The sequence below is a fragment of the Hylaeus anthracinus genome, unplaced genomic scaffold (assembly GCF_026225885.1).
Source record: "Hylaeus anthracinus isolate JK02 unplaced genomic scaffold, UHH_iyHylAnth1.0_haploid 11997, whole genome shotgun sequence".
Lineage (NCBI taxonomy): Eukaryota > Metazoa > Arthropoda > Insecta > Hymenoptera > Colletidae > Hylaeus > Hylaeus anthracinus.
Genome location: NW_026534344.1, coordinates 27,757 through 55,677, shown reverse-complemented (window position 1 = coordinate 55,677; position 27,921 = coordinate 27,757). Strand labels below are relative to the sequence as shown.

Sequence of the window (27,921 nt, the reverse complement as noted above, 5' to 3'; positions counted from 1 at the left end):
CTCTAAAGGATAAGAGCACAGACAGTGCTCTATTGTAATTACAAAGCTTCGTTTCTCGTTGTAAATACAGTCGTGAGATGTAGTAAAAATTGTAATATTAAATGTTTCGTTACCGTTAGCGGGCTTTGTGTCAGCTACCAAAAAATCCCGCGTATGCACGTATGGATGTGGATGCACAGAACACCTACATAGTTACTTTATCCTCTTACCGTTCCTTGACGCTATTATCACGTTGACCTTCTGCGAGTCCGTAAATTTTGTAACGTTCCAGAAACGTGACAATTCGATTCATCGTTCGAGCTTACTCCTTCGTCTTTTGATATACGATATACATATGATAAATTAACACGCAAGACGTGACGTATTGTTTTGCACAGGAGGGTTATTTGTAATGAAGCTATTACTTTCCCACGCGGGAAAAGAAAAAGAAAATGAAATTTGTTGCATTGTTCGATCAAAACATCATTGTATTTTTAAACGTTGTTGTAACATTCTATCGCCGTTTATTGCGCGAATATGAGGAATGTTATGAATATATACGATCACAAAATCATTAGACACTAATGATTCATCAAATATAATTTTGTCAAGTTTCGTTCAAGTACTGTTACATTAGAGGTTAGTTATAAAATGATAAACAATTTAACTTGTAGAGATTCAAATCATACAAGTTTGACTATATCTCTCACGTTATTAATATTTGAAATTTGATTACAAACAAATCAAATGTGTAGCAATACGAAGTAATAGTTGAGAGACATATAACGTGAACGTGAATAGTTGAGAAAAAAGTTAAGTGAAATAAGAAGGATTGGTAAAAAAGAGTTATGAAAAATTGTGAGAAAGTGGCGCGGGGGGAGGGGTTGGGGGGCCCTGAGGGCAATTGCGACGGGTCTGACTAAGGCGGGGCTCGCATATACCGCGAAGAGAGGTAAGCGGTTGAATCGGATTGGATTGGGGCGCAACTAGCAAGCGAGCGAGGAAACTGGTTTGGTTTTGTGGGGCTTGCACCACTGCACCGCTCTTTCAGCGAGACAGTCCAATTTATGCATTACGGCTATGTAGGCACTACACGATATCAAAACGCTGCGCCCGGGCTTACTCCACTTACTGTCATCATCGTTGCAATATTATCAGAACTTTGCAAGTGCCTACAAGACTAAATTCACTGCATTACATCTTCTTTGGTTCTACAACAAAGTGTTTATTATATCTTAACGCAATATTAGAACACAGTGGCATATAATAAAAACGCGAAAGTGAAGCGATATTACACGTTCGAGCACGCGTTAACATTGGTGGAATCCGGAATATGAATTTTATACCAATTGGAGGATTGTGACTCTGTTTTTGTGACGTATCTGGTGCTCCGTCATTCGATTTACTCAAAATTAATACTGTGAAGATTTCGAATCTCGTACAGGTACACCATTTTTATATCGTATACTCATATTTTTCGGCCTCGTCTCGACGAGAATCGGAGTGTATTTTTCGTTATCGAGCAATACTTGCATACCTACGCGCGCATTTATTCATCACGGTGTCATCGTATTTAAGAGGTTATGGTATTTGATGCCGACTCGATTCTCGCGCCTATAGCCAAACAGTTTTCCTGTTGCTTTCTTACATGTCGTTTCTTGTCGTTTCTTACAAACTAATATCGTCTGAAAATGTTGTGTAACCTATAGATCGTAGATATATGCATATAAAACATCAGACTATCTGAATATCATCTGTACAAAGTAAACTCTCTCCTAGAATCTTTAACATTCAACATTGAATATATCTTGGTTAAATCGCTATTTTTACGCAGTATATCTTACAATTCAAGACATAACTTTGAACAAAGATGGATTTGTACAAGATGGATTTTATGAAAAACAAGTTCATTCTACCGGCGGTGTTCGTTTTTCTTTTGTTAGTTTCAATTCAATCGTATCATTCTCACGACTTCATTTTAACCAGATATAGCCAGAAATAAGCATTTCCCCGTTTAAAGTCTGATTAAATCCTTAAAAGAAACAAGAAAAAAACTGATCGAAACGGTGGGAAAGTAAGTTTAATACGACGAATGCATACATATACATATACATGTATATATGCCAATACTCGAGACGCATACCGTACATTTAATTCCTATTAAAGTGATTCTAGAAAAGATAGAAATATTCCCTGCGATTAATATTCGCAATATTGAAGTTCGCATATGGAACAAGTGTACATAACGTGTCGTCTACACGAATTCAGACCCGAGATTCGTTATTTTATACAAGTGCATACTGCACGGCAACTTTTTCTTCTCGGTTTTTTGCACGAGCCAATCAGAATTCGCGAATGCGCTTCAAAAGAAAATGGCTAACTCGTGTCGCTGGGTTCGAGCGTATCTTTGCGCGTCGTTTTGTGAACCCCGTAGTCTGCAATCACGTTGACGTCTATCGCCATTTCCTCGCAGGAGGATTTCGTTCATTTACTTTCTAAGGTATAAAGAAACGTTTTTCGGCTCGCAACGCCACGGGATTTTTTTCGTTTGCGCGCCTTTCTCGAATCATGTGTTTCTATATGCGAGCGGAGATTCATTGATCGAAAAGGCATGTGTTGATGTTATCGTGAGTGCAAAAGTGCATCGCATTCTTCAAGAAATATGGATGCAGTTCCATTGCCGGCCGGCAAGTTATATGCGAAAAATTTCAATTGTTGTTCTCTCAGGGCATAAATCGTGTTTTATAGATTAAAATTACGTTATTTAGACCTTTTTCTACCCTAATAATTTGATTATCGTGCATCAAACAGTCTTGTCGAACGATACAAATTTTATTTTATTTTAACTTTCAAACTGATCAATTCAGAGAAAATGTCATCAGTGAGAGATTAGGAGAGTCGCGTACATTTTTTGTATCCAACGTTTTCATGCTCGACTAAGAAAGTGCGGTATTTTGAAAACAACGTGGCTTGTGTTCGTTAACGCGGGAAATACATATTCCACGCGTTATATGGTGTTGGAAGCAGATGGTCAGGTCCCCGGTCTTCAGAGTTGATCGCATTTCCTGTATTATCTATACTACATTTTTGCTTAGAAATGACGAGGAAACTTTAAATTTTTATTACACGTATATTTTCGTGTATACTTAATGATTTCTTCCATTGGAATTTTTAATCGCAATTTCTTTTTCTCGATACGCTTTTGTTCGATCCTTTCCGCAAACTGTATTTTTAGCCGAAAGGGTGATTGCATTATGAGCTGTGTCAAAGCATGAAATCGCCTCGGTATTTGGTAACAGTATCGTTGACTGAACTGTATGTAAAGTTTATGAAAAAAGTTGTGTTTTTTATACGATAAATTAATTACGTCGTGCTGTCGTGAACACGTTTTCAGAAGCTAATCGTTTTCAACTGCTCGATCGCGATAACCTTTTAATAACGCATCCTGAGATTTGTTTATGTATTCGAAAAGAATATTAGAACCCTCTATTCTTCGAATCTGATTCCTAGCAAAATGAAAGCGCGTATAACACCCATTTACAGAACAAAAGATAGTCTAATAATTCATCTTACATTTCACATGCATCTAAATCGAATCAATGTTTGTGTATTTCAATTGTAGAATACTTGAGGATATTCGATCTAAATAATTAAAATTTTAACGTAGAACCACATTTCTTTTCGCAACATTGTTCTGATACTTGAAATTTTTTCTTTCTTTCTTTCTTTCTTTCTTTCTTTTTTTTTTTTTGTTTTTTGTTTAGCTATGGCAGAAGGGAATGGGGAAATAAAAATGGAAGAAAAACAGTCTAAAGAGGAAATGGAATATGTAGAAAGAACAGAAGATTTTTCTAAACTAATTCAATACGGACTGGACGAGAAAGTAGCTGCAAAACTGGATGAAATTTACAAGACAGGAAAATTGGCTCACGTCGATTTGGATGAAAGAGCATTGGATGCATTAAAAGAGTTTCCTGTCGACGGCGCGTTAAATGTGCTCACACAATTCCTGGAGTCAAATTTAGAACACGTATCAAATAAATCTGCATACCTTTGCGGTGTTATGAAAACTTATAGACAAAAGAGCAGAGCTGGTCAAGGTACCAGTACCAGTACCACTCCAAAAGCACCGGATGAGGATAAAATAAAGGTACGTTTATATTTCATCGATATAAAATTTGCACATTTCTTAAATTGTAATCCGTACTACACGGTTGATACAAAAATGTATACGAATGCTGCAGATGATCCTCGAACGAACCGGTTACCCATTGGATGTAACGACAGGACAGAGAAAGTACGGCGGACCTCCTCCGAATTGGGAAGGTCCTACTCCAGGAACGGGTTGCGAGGTAAGTAAAAAAAGATTCGTTCGTTTCTTTTTTTACGTGTGTTTCCCGTTTGAAAAGCAAAGGTACAATTGGAATCGATCTATTTGGTTTTCATGTCAAATACGCGGTTGTTTTTTCAAAGGTGTTTTGTGGAAAAATTCCAAAAGATATGTACGAAGACGAGTTGATTCCATTATTTGAAAAATGTGGAAAGATTTGGGATTTAAGACTAATGATGGATCCAATGGCAGGTTGCAACAGAGGATATGCATTTATCACTTTTACTAACAGGGAAGCGGCACAGCAAGCTGTTAGGGAGGTATGTAAATATTCACAAATTTCTTTATTATTGCGTAGGTACGTGTTTGTGAAGCGTACATAATTCTGTTACCCTAGTTTACGATATCTTGCTATGGACAGATCGATTCCCTTCACTTTTATTTACAAAATTTGTTAGAAATGTTACAAAATTGTTATTGCTACCAAAATATGTGGTCTTTCGAAATGTTTAAATAATATATATATATACAGTACTTCTTTTACATCTTTTTGCTATTTTTTCATTTCATGGCTTACAGATTACTTTGTTTAATTTTTTCATTCATCCTGTTTAATTTAAAATGAAGAATAATCAAATCTGGTGTGTACCGAATATTAGTATTTAATTACTTTTAATATTTATCATTTCGATCGAATAAATACGATAAATATGTTTCGTGATTTTAAATTCTGTTTATTTTCTTCTAGACTCTTGCATTAAACATTTCGAACGAAGTTTTTCATATTCCCATGTGGCTTGTTCTATGTTGTCACTTGCGTTTTCTCGCTTTTTTTTCCGGTAGTTTTCAACGCAAATGTCTTAGCATTGTTTCACTAATGGTAAAAAGTAACGAAATTTACGAACAAATGGTTTTCGTTAGGAACAATCCACATATTTGTCTCATATGCGTACATATATGTCCCTGACCATCGATTCATGTTTAAGTACATAATTAAATCCAACACATCCCCAAATATTTATCGACTACTACACTGAATACAGAGGGACATAGATGGATACATACATCCATACATACGTAGATGCATACATAGATACCGATACATTCTACATATACTATACACACGCATAGGTAAATACATCGCATACGTATACATGTATACATGCGCGCGCACGCGCGCGCGCGCAGACACACACACACACACACACACACACACGTACGTACATACATTAATGATATCCTATGGATGAGTTTCTTTTTCCAGCTCTCCTCTTTGCTCAGTGGGCAAAATTGGGAGTGGAGAACCTTCCTGAATAATGACGACGAAAAAAAAATAATATTTAAAAAAAAGTATCTCGTGTGGTCTAATTGGTTAGGGGTATATTTACCTAATTGGTTAACTTTCATTGGACAGTGACAATTTTTGTAACAAAATTTGGAAAATTGGTAGGCTTAAAATTTGTTTACAGGAGCACAATGATACGTGTACGCCGGTTTCCTATATTGTGAAGACTCGAGCGACAAAGCGCATGCCACTTTCTCGCTTTCATGGAACCACGCCATGTTTAATCGTTTCACTAAATTGCACATTTTCAAAAAAAAAAAAAAAAAAATTCCTAAATTCTCCCGTTTGTCGCAATTACGTAGAAGAAAAGAAAAAGAAAAAAAAAACAAAAAAAAAAAACCCAAAGTATCTCATTGGAACAATATTAGGCATGTGTCTGTTTTCTTCATCCCACAGCTCGATAATCACGAAATAAAACCCGGCAAGAATCTGAAAGTAAACATTAGCGTTCCTAATCTACGACTTTTTGTGGGGAACATACCAAAGTCAAAAGGCAAAGAGGAGATCTTGGAGGAATTTGGTAAATTAACAGGTAAAGTGAATTCGAGGCGTGTGTACCTACCTATCTACCTATACCTACCTGTCTACCTGTATTGTAACTTACGAGTGGTAGCTTTTAAGTAGTGGTTGTAGATGGTATGGAATTATGGAGCATCCAAGATAAAAAAAAATGATGATCGCGCGTGCGATCTGCGATATAACCTATGGCACCTTCAGTTCTGGTCAGTCTCCTTGCCTCTCGGTTTATTAGTGAACAAGTAACACCTCTCTGGTCCAAGTCTTCTTTTCCTCGCATATTTAGGTTGAGTTATGAGTTGATCGCTTCCCATTATTATTCATCATCGTGTTCCTCAACCCTTTCCCACCGTTTTCATCTGTTCATCTACCTTCTACTGTCTCCAGGCTCCTTTATTATCTTCATTGCTGCCACCGTTGCGCCGCTGCCGCCATTGCTATCATCACCGTCGTTTAACCGCTACCGCAGCCACCATTCATCACCATCTACTGCGATGAATCTTGATCCCTCCTCGTCTTTTTTCTGCTTTCCGCTCCACTCTCCCACCCAGCTATTATAATTTCTGTCAATTTCATTCGAGTCGTCCTGATCTTATGTATTTCGTGCGGTCGACTCGCGACGCCGGATTAAGATCTGCAATTGTTGTTGTTGTTGTTGTTGTTATTATTATTATTATTATTATTATTATTGTTGATGTTGTTGTTGTTTCACCGACACTTATATTTCTGACCTTTGTGCATTTGTTATTATTCGTTGGAAGGTTTGTGACCTCGTGGGTTCTCTTGGGTAAATTGATCCTATGAATTGAAATTTGTAAACGGAAAATGGGACGAGTGCATCTGGAAAAGGATTCGCTGCAAGGTCGAAAACGTTACCAGAAGTATCAACGAATGCTCGATGGTTAGAAACATGAGTTGACTGCATTTGTGCATGAACATTCCAAGGTTCGAGAATGATTTCGGGATCTCGCCGAAAATTTCGAAAAATTTTACTCGCGTGTGACTGTTTCAATAAACGCAAGTAGAGCTTTCAGGTTTTCGATATTTCCTCCACGAATTGGGAGATAGTTTGTTAAATTGCCGTCTTAATCCGGCTCTGTCGACTCGTCGATCTTCTGGGCTATCGATGTCTTCGTTCTCTTAGCCGTCAGTGAAGATCGCGGAAAAGAGACGGAGTAAACTGAAAGAGAAAATGTGGAAGCAATAGAGCACGATTCTAATCGTTGAGATCATTTCGAATGATTCGATAATCGAAAGGAACGCGTTGTCCTGCGCGGTTACTTAGGAGTTGCTCGCGAACACGCTAAAACGCGATTCATGACTGGGCCTCGAGCATGGGAGATTTTGCGTGGACCGCTGGGGCGTTTGGCTCGCTAACAAACGGACAGGCACTCCCATCCACCTACCTACTCATACCATCCAAACCAACCCTCACCTGTTCATCGACTCTCCAAAGCAAACCCTGTACGCAGTTGTCCCCCTTGATCTTTTGCCTCCAAAACGATTCACGATCCTCGGTAAACATTGCTTGCCCTCGACCCTCGATAACGTGTACGATTCTGTACAAACTAAAAAACTAAAAAACTAAAAAACTAAAAAACTAAAAGAAAAAAAAAGAAAACAAAAACAAAATAAGAAATTACCTCCCTGAAGGTCGCTTCACGAAATCCCACGTTCAGACAGCCAATAAGCAGGTGAAATTATTAAAGGCAAGCTTAATTGGCACTATCCTTCCACATTATTCTTACAGCTGAATGATTATGAGATTCGGAAAGGGAAAAAGATTGGTGTTACCGTATCTTATAACAATCACCGCTTGTTTGTGGGAAATATTCCAAAGAATCGAGACCGAGATGACTTGTTCGAAGAATTTACAAAGCACGCACGTAAGTTGACAATTGTCCTTAAATCAGCAAAGCAGTAAACCAAAGGAAGTTCTATGGGAAAGATGGTGGGGACAAACAAACAAAAATTTTTTAACTCTTAACGAATCGGCTGTTTTTATATTCCCCCGATTTTTCAAAAACCCGCTCGGATCGGGTACGAATTTTTTAAATCTCTCCCTTTCCAGCCCCCTTCAACTTCATCGTATCATTATTCGGCTAGGCAAATTTCTTTCCAAAAATGTTTGCTACGACAACCACGGGGCAAAATAGACGATCGTTGTTTCATCTCCACGCACGTTTCGCGCGTTGTTTCTCGTTTACGGGATTTCCACGTACTTTATTTTATCATTTGGTACGAGAGTTTTTTTCGCTTTGCAATTCCAATTTTTTTTTCTTCTTTTTCTTTTTTTTTTTTTCTTCTGTTATTTATTCATTTCTCTAACGAAAAGTGCCCGCAATCGATTAACGTTCGCTTGTACTTGGCTGTGCCCCACGATCAAGGAAACTTGTGCATATTTTTCTTGGAATTCAATTTGATGTGTATAATCGGTGTAGTAATTAATTCTGGGTCTTTGTATCGAATTATTTGTAACTGTAGATTTAGTAGAAATATTTAATCGTTGTTTTGTTACATGTTACATTATCAAGCTTTTAGATCTCCATTGCAATGAATTTATGACTCAAGTCTGAAGTATATTGGCTCTTGGAGTATATTCAAATGTTTGAACTAGAGTTACCTAAGATTGAATACAGAAACACAGAATTCATTTTTACACCCAATACATTTATTTTTTGATCCCGTATTTCAGTTTTTCAACTCCTTCGTGTCTACGTGCCTAGATTCAACGAATACTAATGTTCTTTTTAAATAACGAACAAATTTATTCCACCGTAAATATAATAAAATCGCAGGAAAACAGTAGTCGAAGAATATAATTTAATTCGTTTAATATCTTACGGAATAACGGTAAACCTAGAGACCCTCGGAAAGCTTAACGAATAATCTTTGAGACTTTAAATAATAATTTCAATTGAAATGTGTCTAGAAAACTGTGTACACAAAGGAGTTGGCACCATTTCACAAAATTCCACGTTCGCGAAAGATATTTTTGATCCTCGTGAAATTGATTTTGGGGCACGTGAGATTACAAGAAGGGCGATAAAGAGTGTGAAGGGTATAGAAAAAGAACAGTAACGCACAGTGTCTCGTCTAATATTCTAAAAAAAATTGTTTAATTTCGTTCCGTGTACCATACGATTAGGATTACCATTTCACGAACATTGCATATCTGTTGGCAAAACTTGGTCGGCTGTAGGAAAGTTTCCATTCTTTTTTCGAACGTTTTCACATTTTCGGAATTAATTGCTATATATATTCTTTTTTTATTGTTTGTTAACGGCGCGATGGTCGATCAAGAGTGATTGGAAGCGAATGTGTGTGTGGTTACTTCTCACATTTTCAGTGTGTGTTTGCATAGCATTCTTGCATGTAATATTAAAGTCTGGACACAGAGAGGAGATCAAGGATTTTCTGGAAAAAAAAGAAACAGAAAGAGAAAGGAAAAAATAATTTTGAAATGGAACAGTCGGATTCACGAGGCATATAAGGTGGTTAAAGTTGAAAACATGAATGTATCGAAAGAAAGGGGGGTGGTGACAGGGCATCTGATATTGTCTTGGCGATAATATTACAACCTTCACACTGATATCATTACAAATTCACTCTGAACAATCTCTAAAACGAGCCGTACGTATTTTTCTTTGTGTGTGTGTGTGTGCGTGCGTGCGTGTGCGTGTGCGTGCGTGTGTGTGTGTGTGTTTTTTTAAGATTAAACGTCGGTTCGTTCGCATCGGATGCCTTGTCGTTTAAGTGCATACACAAAACACACACACACGCACACGCACGCACGCACACCATACACATATGCATACATACATACACGTATATGTATACTCAGCTTTTAAACTGAGAGGAAGGAGAGAAGAACTATGTTTTAACGAAAAGAGCAAACAATGATTAGCGATTAATTATAACGTTCAGAAGCAAAACACTTGTGTTCCAAGTATATTCTCACAGATGTTTTCTTGTCACATATGAAAACAAGTCTGTTACGATATCATCGGTCGTGCGTACAAATCCCATACCTTACTCTAATCGAAAAGCGTTCAAACGAGAATTCGATTTCATTTATATACTATCGAATCTACATATTATGGACTCGCGATAAAGTCGCTGCAGTGCATGAGAATTTTAATAGCATGCCAACTATTCTATTTAATGATTGTTCATTCTGTTTCGATCACAATTGAACACCCATCCCTCGATTTACAAGAGAAAATCTGTAAATATTTATTTAAAGGCGTAACTTTAATTTTGGTTTTTATGGATGTGACTTTTCTCGTCACTTGTTGGTTGATTGATTAGAAAAGAAATGATGGACTCTTTCGTTGGTATAGATTTATTGCTTTAATTAACATGTTGAGGTGTTTTAATTTTTCCGAGCTCTTTTACATATTCTCGCGTGGAAATAATTTGTAGAGGCGTAGGCAAATATTTGTAATTCAATTTTCCAATGACATTATACGACAACATCGTTGATGTCATAGATATCATTAACTTGAATTTTTATTTATTTATTTTTATTATTAATCCTGATAAAGTAAATCGTTCCTCAAGAGTATTCAACGTTCAAACTGTTTAATGACGGTATGAACGCAAGAACGCTACCAAAAAAACATATATTAATTTTTTCTTTGGTACAGATTTTATTTTTAGTAATCAGTTTATCAATCATAAAGGAAAAGTAGTAGCACATAAATCGAGGGTAGGTGTACGTCTTTTCAATAAGAATTTGTTCGGTTCCGATGGATTTGACTACATGGAGTGAAAAACCTATCCGTGTGGCGTTTCATTAAATACGAATAGAGCTTCTTAAATGATTCTCTTCTAACAGTTTGTTAACGATACTCCTGGCGTATTAGAATGCTTTTCTAACGGTTACGAGTTTCTATGGTTTTGTTTCTGACGACACGACGATGTTCGTTAATGTTCCGTTCGGTAAAGTTTACTATCTTTCCCACTTCCTCTGTACTTTAATCCTGAAGAAAGGTTTGTCCGTTCTGTTGGAAATGCAAGAAACGTTCTCTCGAGCGATAGCTGACCATTTACGTTTGTTATCCTCCGGTCTACGAGTAGATTATGTTGCGTCGAGTGGTTTTTCTTTTTCTTCTCCAGCTTGTGTTCGCAAGAAGTTTATCTCAACCCTTTCAGTACCTATTCAAGAAGATGTAGCCCGATCAAGTTTGAAACAAATATTACGCTAATTCAACAATAGGAAATGCGAAAAAGAAAGTATTTGAGAAACGGAGATCAAATTAATTAACGACTAGAATTATTTCAACGTTTGCTGACAATTCTGTTAAATAGTGTTCATTTTAGATACTAATTCTGTTTCTAGTAATTGAAACATTTCAAAGAAACACGTTCACGAGATTTCAGTGTTCAAAATGATGTTAAATGACGTTTATTTAGAATTATGAAGAGAATTCGATTCCTTGGTCACCCTCTATAAACAGTATTTTACAGATAAACAAATTATTACTCATTTATGTATAGAACAAGTGACTGTGTTAATCATTCGTTTAATCGCTGTAATTAATTCACAGCGATCTATCGTTGCTGACACTTGAACTGACCGTAGCCAACGATAATACATTGTTATTAGGCACTGAGAGGGTTAAACGCGGGTTTCACACTTTTTCGGAGGAACTACGTGTACGTATATACGATATGTACGAATGCATGTTGCGTATATAAATACACGTATACACGTCACGTGGAGTAACACGTGTACGAATACACGTTACGTTTACGCTGGTACTATTGCAAGCAAACGACAGCTTCTCATTACGAGAATATATCTTATTTCGTAAAGATTCGATCTCCCAAAGTATGTAACATGTACATATAGCAGCTGTGAGGACAAAGTGTGGTCAGAACTTGCAAATTAGACAAAGATATACATATGCGATAGTAGTACAACTGCTTAGCAGTGCGATGAAATGGAAAAGAATTTGTTTTCAAGCTTAACCAAGAATATACATATATCAGTATGTTTTGTTCATATGGATCGAGTTTTCAGAACGTCAGTAGGAAGATGCATCTATGTATAGTATAGTATAGTATAGTATAGTATAGTATAGTATAGTATAGTATTACGTAACGAATATTAATATGCTTCATGTTCATAGTTTCTTAATCTCATTCAATGTTTCTCCTTAATTTGTTCACAATTGTATAAATATCGTTTTATTCGTAGATTTATCTTTTTCTTTTGATTCTTAATTTCTAGTCAATTTGAAACCTCTGACGTTTCAAATGCACTTTGCTCTCACGGCCTAACAAATTCATCCAACGTTTGATATCGATCGATACCCGAGCAAAACATGAAACAAAAATACTGTTTTTTATTCATGAAGATTGTTTACCCGTAACGTAATTCGTATACCCGTTACAACGCGATTACGAGAGTGATGTGTGTGCGGGCGTGCTCGCGCTCGCGTGTGCGGCGGTATGGCTATGTGTGGTGCGTTTTGTTTTATACACGCGTGCGTATGTACTCGCCCAGGTTCCCGACAGCTGTGTACACGCACGCTACTGTTACCACCTGTGACCATTTTATCCTGAAAATTCGTAACGTTCAGAATAGAGGAATGCGCACGTGGTACCGTACGTGTGAGCATCGGTTGCCGAAGAAACTGGAAAAGTAACGAAAGTGGAGAAATGTCATATTTTGTGTGTCGAGTTTTGACAATTTCAGAATCAGAATTTCGCAGTGAACGAAGGCTCGAGACTTGGATCATTTATCAAACTGCAAATAGATAAATAAACTAGTAAATTTAACGAACGAAAGTAACGTACGTAACATTGCGGGGAGTTTGGTAATGCGTCAAAGTTGCGAGTTCTCGTATTTTTGGCTTCTTTGGATGACAATTTAGATATACTTTGTGCATTAGTAGCATAAAGTTGGAAGAATATTCGAATGCTTTCTAGGTAAAGACAACTACTATCTTTGTAATGCAAGAAAGAAAAAAAAACGATTATTTCCCTTCTCGATCGTGCTGTCACTTTATTATCTTTCGTGAAACAATTCCGGTATTTCTCAACGGTCAATTGAAGCGTTACGCATAATATTGGAATTCTTAATATAATACATACACATATCGATACTTTACAGGTATCGTTCAATTATCTAATTAGATGACAAATTTCATACGGTTTGAGTTTCTCATTCTTTCGGTCTTTATTTTTCTATTTTTTTTGGGGGATTTTTATTTCTCTGTCCCTTGATTTTACTTGTTTCCTATTTTCTCCATCCTTTCTCTATTTTTTTTTTGTCCTGTTTTTATTTTGAGTATCGCTAACGCCGATAGCATAGTTCAATTAGCATTCTACGGATATTTTTTTCTTCCTTTTTTTTTGTTATTTCATCGTATTATTATTAGTATTATTCGAAAGCTTCCGGTTCAAAGTAATTCAAGTGTCTAAATTTTCCTTATTCGCGCTTATTTTTTCAACTTTCTTTCTTTCATCATCATCGTCATCATCGTCATCCTCATCATCATCGTCATCATCATCGTCATCGTCATCCTCATCATCATCGTCATCGTCATCATCATCATCATCATCATCATCATCATTATTATTATTATTATTATCGTTATTGTTGTTGTTTCTTTTTTTTCCTTTTTTTTCCTTTTCTTTAAACGTAGATGTACATATTCGTTTCTTCTGTTGATCGTCCGATAGATGCCTTATTGATCGTTTTTGTATAATTTTTCATCGTACAGCTGGCCTGACCGAGGTGATTATCTACAGTTCACCGGACGATAAGAAGAAAAATAGAGGTTTTTGCTTCTTAGAATATGAATCTCACAAAGCAGCTTCCTTAGCGAAACGAAGATTAAGCACCGGTCGTATCAAGGTGTGGGGCTGTGATATCATAGTCGATTGGGCTGATCCGCAGGAAGAGCCAGACGAACAAACCATGTCTAAAGTAAGTAAACTATTACGCTCAGGCGGAACGACCGACGGACGAACATTCTCTCCAGTCGATGGTACGTCGATGAACTTGATTAACCAATCGATCACGTGTTCCAGGTGCGTGTACTGTATGTAAAGAACTTGACGCAAGATTGTTCAGAGGAGAAGCTGAAGGAGTGTTTCGAAGAATACGGTAACATCGAGAGAGTGAAAAAGATCAAGGACTACGCTTTCGTGCATTTCGAAGAACGAGACAATGCCGTTAAGGTGAGAATTGTCTTTGTTTATAATACCCTGTTAAATTGAGAATTTTTGTTCATAATGATTCAAACTAAAGGAAACCGAATCAAACGCTTTGTGTGTTACTGTTTCAGGCAATGAACGAACTAAATGGTAAAGAAATCGGAGGTTCTCACATAGAGGTGTCGCTCGCAAAACCACCGTCTGACAAGAAGAAAAAAGAAGAAATGCTTCGTGCCAGGGAACGAAGAATGTTACAAATGTTGCAGGGTCGGACCGGGTGAGTTGTTGTATGTTTATATCAATCGAGTATATACTCACGTTTTAACTACATAACAAATAGATCATTCGTGTGAAACGATGCGTAAAGAATTTAAAACAGACAAGCCTAGTATCTATTTTAATGTAGCGAAAGGGGAATTTGGTAGCCTCTTTAGACCGAACTACCCCGGGCTGCTGTTGAGAAATATAAAAAGAAAAAAGTTTGTTCGCGGTTCCTTGAGATTTCGAGACTTGTATGACCCATTTAAAATGTCAACATTTTTAAAACAAGAAATGTTCCATTTTATAGAGGGTCTCCGTCGCATCCGAGTATGATGGGGGGCCCGATGCCAGTTCGCGGGCCTGGCCAAGGTCCTCGTGGCACTGGTGCAGGTATGCGAGGACAAATGGGACGAGGCGATTATGGTAAGTACTTTACAAGGTTCCGTATTATCCGCGATTCGTTGGTATTTTTTAGACCTATCCAGAAACTCTATATTTTATTTGATCAGTTACGTATATGTAATAAAATCACATTTTTTGATCGCATTTCACCGACCCCTTTTAACAAATACTTCCGTAGATATTCAACGTGTACGCGAACGTGCACGTGTTTGTTCCCATCTAACGAAAAATTACGGTTTGTTTTCCATTGTTTTTTCTTTTCGCTTGCAGTCGGTTCCGTTTACGTTAGGCTTAGACCATAACGTTTTACCCAACGATTCTTATACTCGTTCCTTTCTTAATATTTGCATCGAATTGTTTGTTTAACTAATGTACAGAATTATGCGTTGAGATGATGCAAATACACGATATACAGACTAAGGTATAAATATAAAATATATATGTATGTATATGTGCGAGAAATGTTGCTCGAGGATTGACGAGAATTTATAGAATTTCTGAGAAGCGTAGAATGGTAACGTAGGAAACGGTCAAAGAAATTGAAAAAAGAAAGCGGTAGAACGTTCTCGTTAGATTAAACAAGAGAAATATATTAATACTTTATTTTTCAGATTTAAATAAACACGAATCATTGTTAGATCATTTATAACGATGTTTTATGGTAATGTTATGTAACACAGACATCCCGCATGCTTTTGGGGATTTTTCACTATCTCACTACATACCTTGGCTTACGCGCATGTTACATACGTCGGAATCTCTTTAGAAATACAAACGTATCAACGACGAATGACAGTACCATTAGAAATAATTTCGTCTCGACTTGGATCGAAAGTTCACGGGTCCCGTTACTCGACTAGATCGTTCGAACGCTGTTGTGCACAGTTATCTTATCGTAGAAACGAACAGTACCGCGCGTTCAGCTCTCTCTCTGTACAAGTAGAAAAGAAGGAAAGTATTCAAAGTCCCTCTAGACTTTTAGACATTTCATCCGAATGTAAATTCCAGCCCAATGTAAATTTCACACTGTATCGTGTTGGAAGGTTGTGTAGTGAGAAAGTGCTCAGATGACGGAACACTTGTACTTTTTCTTTATTTATTTATCAAACCGAATATTTCTATTCGTACTCGTACTCTTAACGATTTCTTCATCTCGTTCACTGAATTTGGTCTGAGCCTACCATTACTACTGTGTTTTTTTACCTTCTTTGTCTTTTTATTTAACATGGTTATTAATTTTCTTGTTATCGTTACTTTGATCGGGTATTCGACGCGAAACTTTTACGAGTATCGAACCACACTAGCAAAGGTATTTTAGAGACAAAATTCAGCGTACTCGTACAACTGAGAGTTCGAAACAATATTCTTCCGTATACTGTTTTCATGCATACGTACGTTCACACATACGTATACGTATGTCAGGTGTGGCTTAACGTTTTAATAAGAGCACCTTGTTGCCTTACCACTACCACTTCCTGACACCCGTTTTCTTTTATTTCATATTTATACATAGGTATCTTAAACTCGACAAAATAATTGCATGTGTATTGTTTGTTTTGTGTTTACCTATTACATGGTGCCCTTAGTGAGAGTTTACTTCGCGGCAGTGTACATTTTCGCAACACATTGCCCGTGAATTTCAACCTATCATATATATATATATATTTTTTTTTTTCATTTCTTCCCTCTCCTTGCCCTCTATATTTTTTTTATTGTTTGTTTTTACGTTGTTTGTTCTAATCCATTTTACCTAAGCGTGTGTATTTCGTTGATTTTGTATGCATCATAAATTCAAAAATTTGTTTACAGCTCTCATGGAAATAGGTAAGATGCGATATCGAATGACGAGTGGAAAGTAGTAAAAGTACCATCTTGTAGATTTCTGTATTTTTTTTCCTTTTTTCAATTTATGCTCAACGTTGAAAGCATCGTTACGCTAATCGGATCATCGAAAATTGTAGAATGTCAATCGTTTTATGGAATACCATTACCAGACTCGATACAACCTAGACGACGAAATGACTTTCAAATTTTCTATGATCCGCGCTAAGCGTTGAATCTTATTCAGGATACGTGATGGTGGTAGGGTAATTGTTGCCAAGTTTTTTCTTTGCCAAGTGTCGTAACAAAAAGGAAAAGATACAATAATGTTCAATCACGATGATCTTAATCCGAATCCGTTCTCACGTGTTTGTTTATCTTCCGTGTAACGTGATCGTGAAACGCTTTACACGGATTTGCGAAATTTTTCTTTTCTTTTTTTCTTCTATTATTGGAGTTTTACAAAAAAACAAAAAAAAAACAAAAAAAAAACAAAAAAAAGGAAGAAGAAGAAAGAAAAAAGAAAAACAAGAAAAAAAAGAACCATCTTTTCCCGGCATGCCTTTCCTTATACGAGACACAAGTATTAGTTTGATTTTTTTTTTATTCTCTTTTTTTTCTTTCTCTCGAATAAGTTGTCAAATTGGATTTTTTATATTATCGTGGCTAAATTTGGGTCTATTTGTAATGTGTGTTTTTATAGATTATGATTACGACTATTACGGTTATGGGGATTATCGAGGTGGCTACAGTGATCCATATTACGATGACTATTATCGATACGAAGATTACTATTTCGATTACGCGCCGCCTCCGCCACCTGCCAGAGGGAGAGGCAGGCAGCCTCAACCGGTGGGTCGCCTTTTTTAATCGTTCTAAAGTCGTTTCCGTTCTTTTGAATCATTATATGATTCAAATACTAATATGATTCGTGTATGCATGTGTGCGTGTCTGTACACGTGTATATACACGCGTTCGTATACGTGTGCGCATACGTGCGTACAAATATGCACACATCAGCAGTAGTTTGACTGTGGCACAGTGTTCGTGGATAATCCCAATTACATTATCCAACTTCACACTATCCAAAAAAAGAAAAAAACACACACCTGTTCACTTAGAGTGTCTTCTTTTTCTTCATTTTTTTTCCTCTTCAATTTCTCGTTAACGATGTAAGGTATACGTGTAAGGCATACATGTGTACATAATTTAAAAGAAAAAAAAAATAACAACAACAACAACAACAACAATAATAATAATAATAATAATAATAATGATGATGATGAAAAAACAAAGAAAGAAAAGAACAACGTGTGTCATACGTAAGCATCTCACTCCAATGCAACTATCTATAATTGTTTTTGTGACGCGTGCGCTACTCCTCACGTATGTATGTACTATGCGAATGTGCGAAAGCGTGCGTGCCAGAGATGGACGATTATTTGGGATTAACGTTGTTTCAAATGATATGTTCTTGGTCTTTGTAGTATCCTCTTCGAATTATAGTAGTACGTGTTTGTTATATCAACGTTTTGTCGGATTAACGTTGTTTCAAGTTATATTCTTTGACTCTGTACAGTGTCCTCTTCCAATCATTGTACCATGTGTTTCTTGTGTCAAGATTGCATACATTTAAAATTTTAGCATTGTTTGAGAAAAAAAGAATGAATATTTCAAAGATTAGACAACATGGAGCCCATGCCGTAGAATAAAGAAAAAAGAAGAGAATAATTGCAGAAATATTAAAGAGAAACCTAGTTAATCAAAGCTGTCTGCCTTAGCTTGAAATAAAGAATCATTCAGTTACATTCTGCCGTACACTGGCACCGTACACTGTACGCGGCCGTATGCGTGGGCACGTTCCTCTTGTGTGATGCAATTGCTACTAATATGTAGTAAGGACGAGTTTAGTATCAATCCCAATACGTACTATACATAGAGTAAAAGACTGTAGAGTATGCATGGAGGAATAAACGATAGAAGAAGTCTAGAGTTGGTAAGATTGTTCTTCTTGTGCTGCACTGAGACTATGTGTATACATATATATTTTTATATATATACGTCCGTGTGTATGTTTGCGCGGACGCGCGTGCACGATGACTAAGGATAATCGAAGGAATGATTTGGAACGAGTGAACGATAATAGGAAGTGCTAGTAGGAGGGAACGCCGTGCGTGTTAATTTCGAAACCTACTTTATTAAAATTCCTCGATAACTAATATCATCGCTTGTACTAACGTAGTCCTGTGATCCGAACACATTGCCACTTTCAAATTGCTTGCCAATCATATCTGAGCCATAGTAGACCCATTCTAAATTTTTCAACGAAAACACAGCCGGGAAAAGCTATTAGAAAAAGGAAAGTAAGAGAAAAGCGGAAAATGAGCAAGAGAAAAAAAGCAAGAAAAAAGAAAGTTACGTGGTCGCGAGAGAGACGACAAAAAGGTTTTTGTAAATTTGTCGCGTAAGTTTCTCTCGAATATTTCGATCCTCCTCGACGAGAAAGGAAAAACAAGGTTGCAAGTGTTTTTTTAGCGTCGTAGGTCTCCTTAATTACATATATGTATCCATCACAGTTTTTGGTAAACGTTTGATGAAATTCCAGCCGTAGCCAGAAAGCACGTAGGAAAAACAAAGAAACAGCTCGTAATTGTCTTTGTGCGTCGTTTTGTGTGAAATATATATTTATGTATATATTACGTGTACATGTACATAGTATTTTACACATCGTCGTCACACATTCGCGCACAAATACATTATGCGGTGTTGTGGTGGCGTTTCGTCGAGTCGATGACGTTCAATCAACATGTACGTTTGTTTTCTCTTTCCCCAGAGAGCGACGTGCGTCTCGTGGCTCGGATATGATACGCATAGATAGATATATATATATTTTTGTATGTCAAGTTGCAGGGTTATCCAAATACCGTAAGAGAGCATTGGGCACCCTGTGAACATCATTACGACTATGCCATCATTACTTTAATTTGACTGACTAAAGACTTGATCTACCGACTCGACAGATCGATAGATAGATAGATAGTTTAGGTAGATAGATAGAGCAGATAATTAGGACAGAAAATATGATAGAGCGAGCGAGAGATTGAGAGAGATTGAGAGAGAGAGAGAGAGAGAGAGAGAGAGAGAGAGAGAGAGAGAGAGATACATAGGTGGATCGATTACAAATCAAAACAGTTTTTTCTCTCGGCAGCTTTGCTATGACGTTGTGTACATGATTACGCGCGTACCTCGACGTTTGTTGTGTTGTATTTCTTGCATCATGGTAGTACTTTGTTTTCTTCGAATTTCGTCGCTTTGATGAGAAATGATAGTTTTTTCGTTTATCATATTCGTTATTTGTCAGCCGTGTACCCAAGTTTCTACGTGCCAAGTAGAAAACGGTTCCTGACGCGATTCGTATTCTGCTATATATGTATATGTATATATATACTTTTTAATTGTTAAATTATATCGTTGATCGACACGATCGGAAACGACGTTCTTCATATGTCGCTTGGCCGTAGTTAATTCGTTGCATTCGCTTGTTACGGAAGATCATTTTTGAAATCTCTGTTTAATCTGTTTCGCGAAACCGATATTATCTGCATCCGTCGCAAGTCATTCGTTGGGAATGTTTGTTGCATTAGAAACTTGTCTTCTCACATTTGGTTTTTTGCGTGTGTGCGCGTGTGTGTCGAACGACCGATGCTAAAGAACGACTCGTTTTTTTTTCTTTTTCTTTTTTTTTTTTTTTTCATGCAGTCACCCGTGGAACGCATTCGTACGAGTTCTCTGATTAATCCAAATGGAAATACTAGTCGTAATTTAGATCTAGGTTCGTTGAAAAATAGTGTGAGAGAAGGTCTGTTCGAGTCTGACGAACTATGGTCAGTATTGTACATTTGAGATAAATAAGCCTAGTCACTTTAATAGTTTCGATTCTGGAGTCAATAATAATGGAATCATAATAAACATATACGAAAATATATGTGGATTTATGCAAAATAAAATAGCACGATTATTAAAATAATTCCAGAATATATTCAAGACACATTACGTATAAAATCAACAGTCTATTCATGTATAATACAGAGAACAACGTGCAAATGTCGAAAGTCTCTCGAGTACGTTCCAGATTAGCCGTAAAGTGAGAGAAGCATAGCGTGCATGTGTTTCGTTAGGTTTTGTACGTTTGGTCGCTTTCTGTGTAAATATGGGAGGATGATACGCGAATAAATTGAAAAAAATTCGTCGATTCCTCGCATACCAGTCCATGTACCTGTGATATATTATTATTTCGAATCGCGTTTCGGAGTATAGGAAGAAAGGGTTTCTTGAGAAAACGATGAGAGATAATGTTGGATAGAAACGAACAGTTTCGATACTTGATCGCCTAGGGAATTGTCTTGTGTGTACATAGTCTGTGGAATCGGGAGAGAGAAAGTTATCTGTTAGTGTTATTAGTAATCGATAGCATCGATAATAATATTAATTTGATGGCTGTTGCTTGCTTCGGTGTACAAAGAACCGCTTACGCTTAATACTACCCTGCTGCTGTAATGCTGCGCCGCTTATATCTAAACCTTGACTTTGTTGAATTTTGTTCTAGCTGACAGTGCAGTAGGTTGTGTCGCTTAAAAGTAACCCCGCCAACCCCGTACAGTTCGCTTTTCGCTTTACCACATTGGATAACTCTGCTAATACTACTACTGCTGTCTATACAAAAACAAAAACCAAAAACCGAAATGTGGTTAGTAAGATTTGGTTCTAGGTGAATCCCTTCTGTTGCATCGTTCTACTGTCTACATACGTCTCAACGACGCGTATATATATATATATATATACACACACATACATCAGCATCTTTTCGCATTCCCCATTTACCTCCTAACAAAACTCCCTCTGTTTCTTCATGTTTACTTTTCACGCGCAACGCACACTCTTTGCCTGTCCCTCTCTTTGTGAATAATGTCAAAATATATATATATATATATACATATGTATATACAACAAAAAATAATACGTTACGTATACGTACCGCGCAGTATGTGTCTACGACGTGGTACGGTGTACGTACAGGGTGAGACATTTAAAACAAAACACTTGCTTACTTTTGGTTGTAGAATATCGCTTGGTTTCTTGGCTTGCGTAATCCGATACGAATAACTTGTTTGCAGATGGAACTGTAGAGAAAACGCGAGCTACGACTTTGTTTTTATTTTATTTACAATGGAATGGTATGTCGTGGCCATGATGATTAATGGGCAACTTTGGGGACCATTTAATCGTGTTTATACATAATAAATAGACTGCAGATATTTATGCATTTACGACAAAAATGTAAATATATAGAAATAAACAGAGAAAGGTGTAGAAAGGTGTGCATATCATTCCATTAAATTAACTGAACAAAGTTGGCCCTCGCATCTCCGGTACAGGTCCGCTACCGCGTGCAAAAAAGGCTACCAACTAAAGAAACATTGGCAAAAAGACAAACAAGATTAGTTGGACGGATTCTCTGTTATCGTCAAGAGTAGACAAGCTATTTTCAAATGGCTCGCCCTGTCGAGTATGTGTACAAAATGTCTAATATGTATATAACGTGCGTGACGTCTCGCAACACGATACACACACGCGAGCACATAGTCTACACAAATGTATACTCGTTATACATGTTCGAACTGTACGTGTACAGTGTTTGTATATAACACATGTATAATATATATATATATATATTATATATATATATATATATATATATTTAGTGGGTATAGAAGTTTACAATACATACATACACAGCGATAGGATTATGTAGTCGAAAGAAATGTTGGAACCAGAGGTTCCGTTAATCGTTTATGCTAATGTAAAAAGTTAGGGTTAGATTACGAATAGACAGTATACAGATACCAAAGCTAGAGAAACGAAAGCCGTGAACGTAGAGAGCGTTGTAGGATGGAAGGAAGGAAGGAAGAAAGGAAGAAAATAATGATTAAATAAAGTAATGTGATTAAGAAACGCGCGCACGTGATGAAAATGTACGCGGTTTAACGAATTCGAAAGAAAGTAAAAAAGAAATATGCGAATGTGAAGTAACGTCGTTAGGAGCGTAATAATTGTCAGATGGGGTAACGATTGGGTGTGTGTTATTTGGTCAGGCTGGACGTGGCCGTGGACTAGTAGTGCCGCGTGGCCGAGTCGGTGGCCCGCAAACCCGTGGGCCAGTCAGGGGGGGACGCAACCCCGCAACTTCAGGGGCCCGTGGGGTCCAGCGGCTGTCCGCTCGTGGGGGGGTCCGCGCCAAGGGAAGTTTACCAGGTGAGGATGGTCTGTATCTCCACAATAAGTTGATCATCTTTTTACGCTACCATTATATCTAGCTCTTCTCATTATTTTACGCTTACACACCGAGTCCTCCCATTTGCATCCATCACATCTCCCTCGTCCATTCTCATTGCTCGTTGCTCGAATCTTATGCGCGGACCTCTATGTACATCCTCTCACGTCCACGTACTTGTTTCTCACCAATTCCATCGTTTCCCTTCGATCAACCACACTCTTGTATTATTTTCTAACGCTAGTGTACCGCTTGATCCTTCAGCTGATGATTCAGCCTTGTTCGCAGCTGAAACTTTAATGCTAATGATCTTGAACGAGAATCGAGGCATACTCTAATAGCCTAGCTCTTTTCTGTTTGTGAACGAGAAAGGAATTTTTTCATTGTTTGATTCAATCACGATCACCTAACTTTATCATTGATCGTTTCGATTCTCGTCATGTAGTACGATATAATTGAACATTTTTCAACGAGTACAGGATGATCCGCTTATCTCATTAAATGTCACATTTCACGATAGCAATGAACAAAGTACTCCTTTTTTAAAACAGTACTCGATTAACTGAAATTGTTGTCAATCGATCGTAAATCTATGAATCATATTGACCACGATGCACCTAATAAATCGAGTGAATCATTCTATTCATACTAGATGAACTCGTGGTACGTAGAGTCCAGTTAGAGACGTGTTCCCGTCCCTTTCACCCCAAAAGTCCTTGTGAATTGGAGAACATGCATGTATAGTACAGTGATCTTCTCATCCCTTCTTGTCGAATCTCCAACAATGCCCTTCCCCTTCTATCGAATTCGTCTCTCCAGATCTCGATTAATCCTTTCGTTATTTCCTCGGCGATCAAACGGTTGTAAACAATTATGTTTGATTAGTGATTCGAATCGCTGTTCCTGTCGGTGCATTTCCTCTTAGTTTTCCTCGTAACAACGACGACAAGAACATTCATCGCACGCACGCACGCAACCAACCACAAACACACACACAAACACACACACAAACACACACACACACACACACACACACACACACACACAGACAGACAGAGAGAGTAACTACCCACGCCTGAACGTCGCGTTTCCCAATCGTTAAATCGTCACTCGTCAAACGACCGATTCGATATATTTGCCGAAACACCAAATGTCTATCGTTTTGCGCTAAAAAGGAAACTTTGTTGGTCTAACGTTGGCGTTATATCAACAAAGGAGGACAGCTTTAGCTATGCTTTGAAATTTTTATACGACATGTCCATTAATAATGTTTGAATGCATATTATTAAAATTAGTTTGAATTTGGCCATATTTTTCCACCAACTATAGCTATTCTTGTTGGCGAGTGTGTTCAGGACGTTTGGGTGACGCGCGACCAGTGCGCTGGTCCCTCGACTCGTTAATGTGACGTTCGTCGTTTGTTTCTTTGTTTGTACAGCAGGTAAACGAAAATTTGACGGGGGTCACCAGAACCAGGGGGAATCTAAGCGTCGCTTCCAGAGCAACTGGGGAAACCAACCCCTCGCCCAACAACCACTGGGCAATGCGTACGGATTGGCGAGTGTGAATGGCGGTAGTGGTGGTGGTGGCGGCGGTGATATTGGATTCGGAGGCAGGACCGCCACGCTCGGCGGCGTTTCCAACGACGATCACGAGTGGTACCAAGACTCCTATCAGTCGTGGAGCTAACTTCTGCAAGTCTGTGAGTGAATACGCACGTACACAAAGCACGCACGCAAGCAACCACGAACAAAACGGAAAAACCAACCAATACAACAACGGACACGTACGACGTATGGGAGACGACAAAATTTGGATTCGTTGCTGCGCAAACGAGAGCCAGGAATGATGTTGGCGTCAGAGAGGTAATCGGGAAAGGAGGAGGGAAGCGAATGATTATAAGAATTGAGAGGGCTTTAAACGAGAGAAAGATTGTGGAGGTAGGGAAAGGAAGTAATTCGCTTTACAACATCATTTACTCGATCGATCTGATAACTGTAAATGTTTTCGTATATATTTAACAAACAAACAAACAAACAAACAAAAACAAAGTAAAAGTCGTTGGTATGGAAATGGAAACGGAAACGGAAACGGAAACGGAAACGGAAACGGAAACGGAAACGGAAACGTGAACGAGAACGTAAAAGAGAAAATTTCGCCGCGTAGCGTCGTGCTCGACGCCACCACCATCGCCCCGCTGTTGTTGTTGTGATTACGTATACAGTGATGTGCCACTGGGACTAATTATTACATCGGAGTGACCACCCAACAACCCACCCCGTACTATTATTATATATATATATATATATATACATATATGTATAATATATATAATATAATATATGTATATATATATAATACGTCCCTCGACTCGTTAATGTGACGTTCGTCGTTTGTTTATATATATATATATACATATAATATATATATATATTATATGTATATATATATATATATATACATATAATACGATAATACTAAGTACCGCTACTGCATTGTCACATTGTTTTACTGCCAAGTGATACGAAGATCGGCGATGTTGACATCGGAATTGTGATGATGGATCGTATTAGTTAAGAGAATTAACGTGGAAGCCTGCGGTTTTATTACGCGTCGATTCGATTTTTTGAGTCTACGCGGAGAAAAAAAGAAGCAGCGTGTGTGTATGCTTTTCGAATAAGTCGGATGGAAAGGAAATCGCGTTTGTACGAATGAGGATTCGAGTAAATGGACAAGAGAGCGAATGTGTTGTTCGTAGTTGGGCTGAGAACTAGCGTGTTCCATATTAGTAACAAAAAAAAAAAAAGAAAAAGATCGTTCGTTGTCGACAAAGCAGGTTCTTTTTTTTCTTTGTTTTATGGGAAAGTTGATAAGGGTGCGAATGAGTTAACAATCGCGATCGTTGGTACATCAATGTACCGACGGGTTTGGATCAAATTTTTTTTTTGCCGCTAGTTGAAGGAAGGGAACAGGTGTACGTGTTAAAATGGATGCGCGTATGCGTGGTGTGTGTATGTATGTGCGTATGCGAGGAAAGCGCGCCAAAGTGCCGCTAGGACCTTCTATTGTTGGTCTATAAATGTGTACAGTCAGTGAAACTATTATTATTATTAAGGGTCAAACAGGTTTTACGGATACGGAAAATGAAACGTTTGTAAATCAAATTTCTTGAGAGTGTTTATGGAAGCGTCTCGCATTTGTTCGGTTACGGTCACGCAAGAGAGGGTTTTATACCGGGTATATGAAACATACGAGAGGCTTAAGAGAGAGAAAAGAAAATTAATGGTTAAACAAAATTAATCGAAAAATGAGAATCGCTTAGGAAATTTTTTCGACGACGGTACCCAAGTAGCGAGAGAAAATTAGAAATCTAAATTATTAGTCTATTTATTATTTATGTTTTTCTTCTTCTTCTTCTTCTTCTTCTTTTTTTTTTTTAATATGTTTTGGTTTTTGTTTTTTTTTTCTTTTTTTTTTTCTTTTGTGGTCTGAGGACGTTGAATTGGACCGGTGAACACTAGACGGACGCACGGGACGAATAGAGAAAAAGTTTAGCTTATACGTTTCGTTTTTATTTTTGTCATAAATTTTACTGTCAAAATTTTTATGTCGCTGTGATTTGTTCGCGCGACACTCCTCCGCGCCACGCGCAGGGATGTTTTTTAGGAACTTAGAAACGACTGACTACCGAGTTTGATAATGATAGTCACGGATTGATTTAGGATGTTTAAAGTGTACGCAACGTTTATAAATGCATGAACACATACAGCACACATTTTGAGTGTTGACTCGTTGTTATTGTTAGCCTGTTAGTTAATTAGTAAGAGTTGTAAGTGCGGGCTGTAGTTGGTCCCTGTCCCTGGAGCCCAGACACCCCCCTGTTCTGGAGAATATTCGATAAAAAAAAATGGAAAAAAAAAGAAATGGAACATAAGTAGAGATCCAATACTATTTTACACGCACCCCCGAATTACGACGGATACCACAGAATCGGATAAACGACAAAAAGAAATGAGTAATAAAGGAAATAAATAAAGGAAAAAACAAAGAATGAATAAGATTATAATTCAGTTGTAATCGAGCGACTGCATATCACCGTAATCGTCTTATTGTTCAGCATCGACGAGAGAACTCTACCGTGTATTTTGGCCTCCATCGGACATTGCACGCCAAGTAGGTTCGAGATATACGCAATTTCATAATGGAAATAACGAAAAGGAACGGTAAAAGAAATTAACGATACGCGTAGGAAAGAAAAATCACGATTTCCATACGATGAAAGTACGAATTGATCGATTCACTTCGAACAGAAAGAAAAAAAATGAAATGAAAAAAAAAATAAGAATAATGAATTATCTCGGATGCGAATCGATTGTTCTCGGAACTCTCGTATTTATGAGCATTTTGTTACATTTTATTCACATTTTACTTAAGTCTAATTCTTCTTCGTCATCGATACTGTTTTGGTAACGATGATATAACTATATCTAGTAATATAACGAATGAAAACCCCTCAATTTTTACTTCCTGTCCCCCAGTCATGCGATCATTGTTTGAAAGGAGAAAGGCGTCGGACTAGCTAGTAGAGAGGGATCAAAAAGAAAGAAGAGTAAGGGACGAGGGAGAAAAAGCCAACCGGACAGTCGAAACGAAAGAAATTGATCGTATCTATGCAGATCGAAATATGGTATATAAATATATACCTTTCGTTCCTTTACTCTCTCTCTCTCTCTCTCTCTCTCTCTCTCTCTCTCTCTCTCTCTC

At 37.5% G+C, this 27,921-nt stretch overlaps 1 protein-coding gene across 16 annotated transcripts; it reads left to right on the top strand.

Moving 5' to 3' along the window:
• Positions 1–1,004: 1,004 nt before the first annotated feature.
• On the top strand, positions 1,005–25,194 carry LOC128889539 (heterogeneous nuclear ribonucleoprotein R-like). 16 transcript variants are annotated; one of them, XM_054147245.1, is made up of 13 exons: positions 1,005–1,423; positions 3,744–4,129; positions 4,224–4,331; positions 4,453–4,629; positions 6,051–6,186; positions 13,907–14,112; positions 14,217–14,366; positions 14,474–14,619; positions 14,911–15,026; positions 16,815–16,829; positions 17,530–17,678; positions 22,979–23,147; positions 24,596–25,194. In XM_054147245.1, exons 2-13 carry the CDS (start codon positions 3,746–3,748, stop codon positions 24,844–24,846), a joined length of 2,007 nt encoding a protein of 668 aa, XP_054003220.1. In that variant the 5' UTR covers positions 1,005–1,423; positions 3,744–3,745; the 3' UTR covers positions 24,847–25,194. The 16 variants fall into 16 exon arrangements, with proteins under 16 accessions (XP_054003220.1, XP_054003221.1, XP_054003218.1 ...); XM_054147246.1 differs by lacking the exon at positions 1,005–1,423 and adding an exon at positions 2,363–2,479; XM_054147243.1 differs by lacking the exon at positions 1,005–1,423 and adding an exon at positions 2,510–2,666 and having other exon boundaries at positions 22,979–23,138; positions 24,599–25,194.
• Positions 25,195–27,921: the final 2,727 nt, after the last annotated feature.

Bases quoted from the DNA above. Each gene is read 5' to 3' on its own strand.
- LOC128889539 (XM_054147240.1), top strand. From the start codon at position 2,642: ATGGATGCAGTTCCATTGCCGGCCG. The intron at 14,113-14,216 runs GTAAGTAAACTA...CACGTGTTCCAG, and splicing joins ACGAACAAACCATGTCTAAA to GTGCGTGTACTGTATGTAAA. The intron at 17,679-22,978 runs GTGGGTCGCCTT...TTATTTGGTCAG, and splicing joins GAGGCAGGCAGCCTCAACCG to GCTGGACGTGGCCGTGGACT.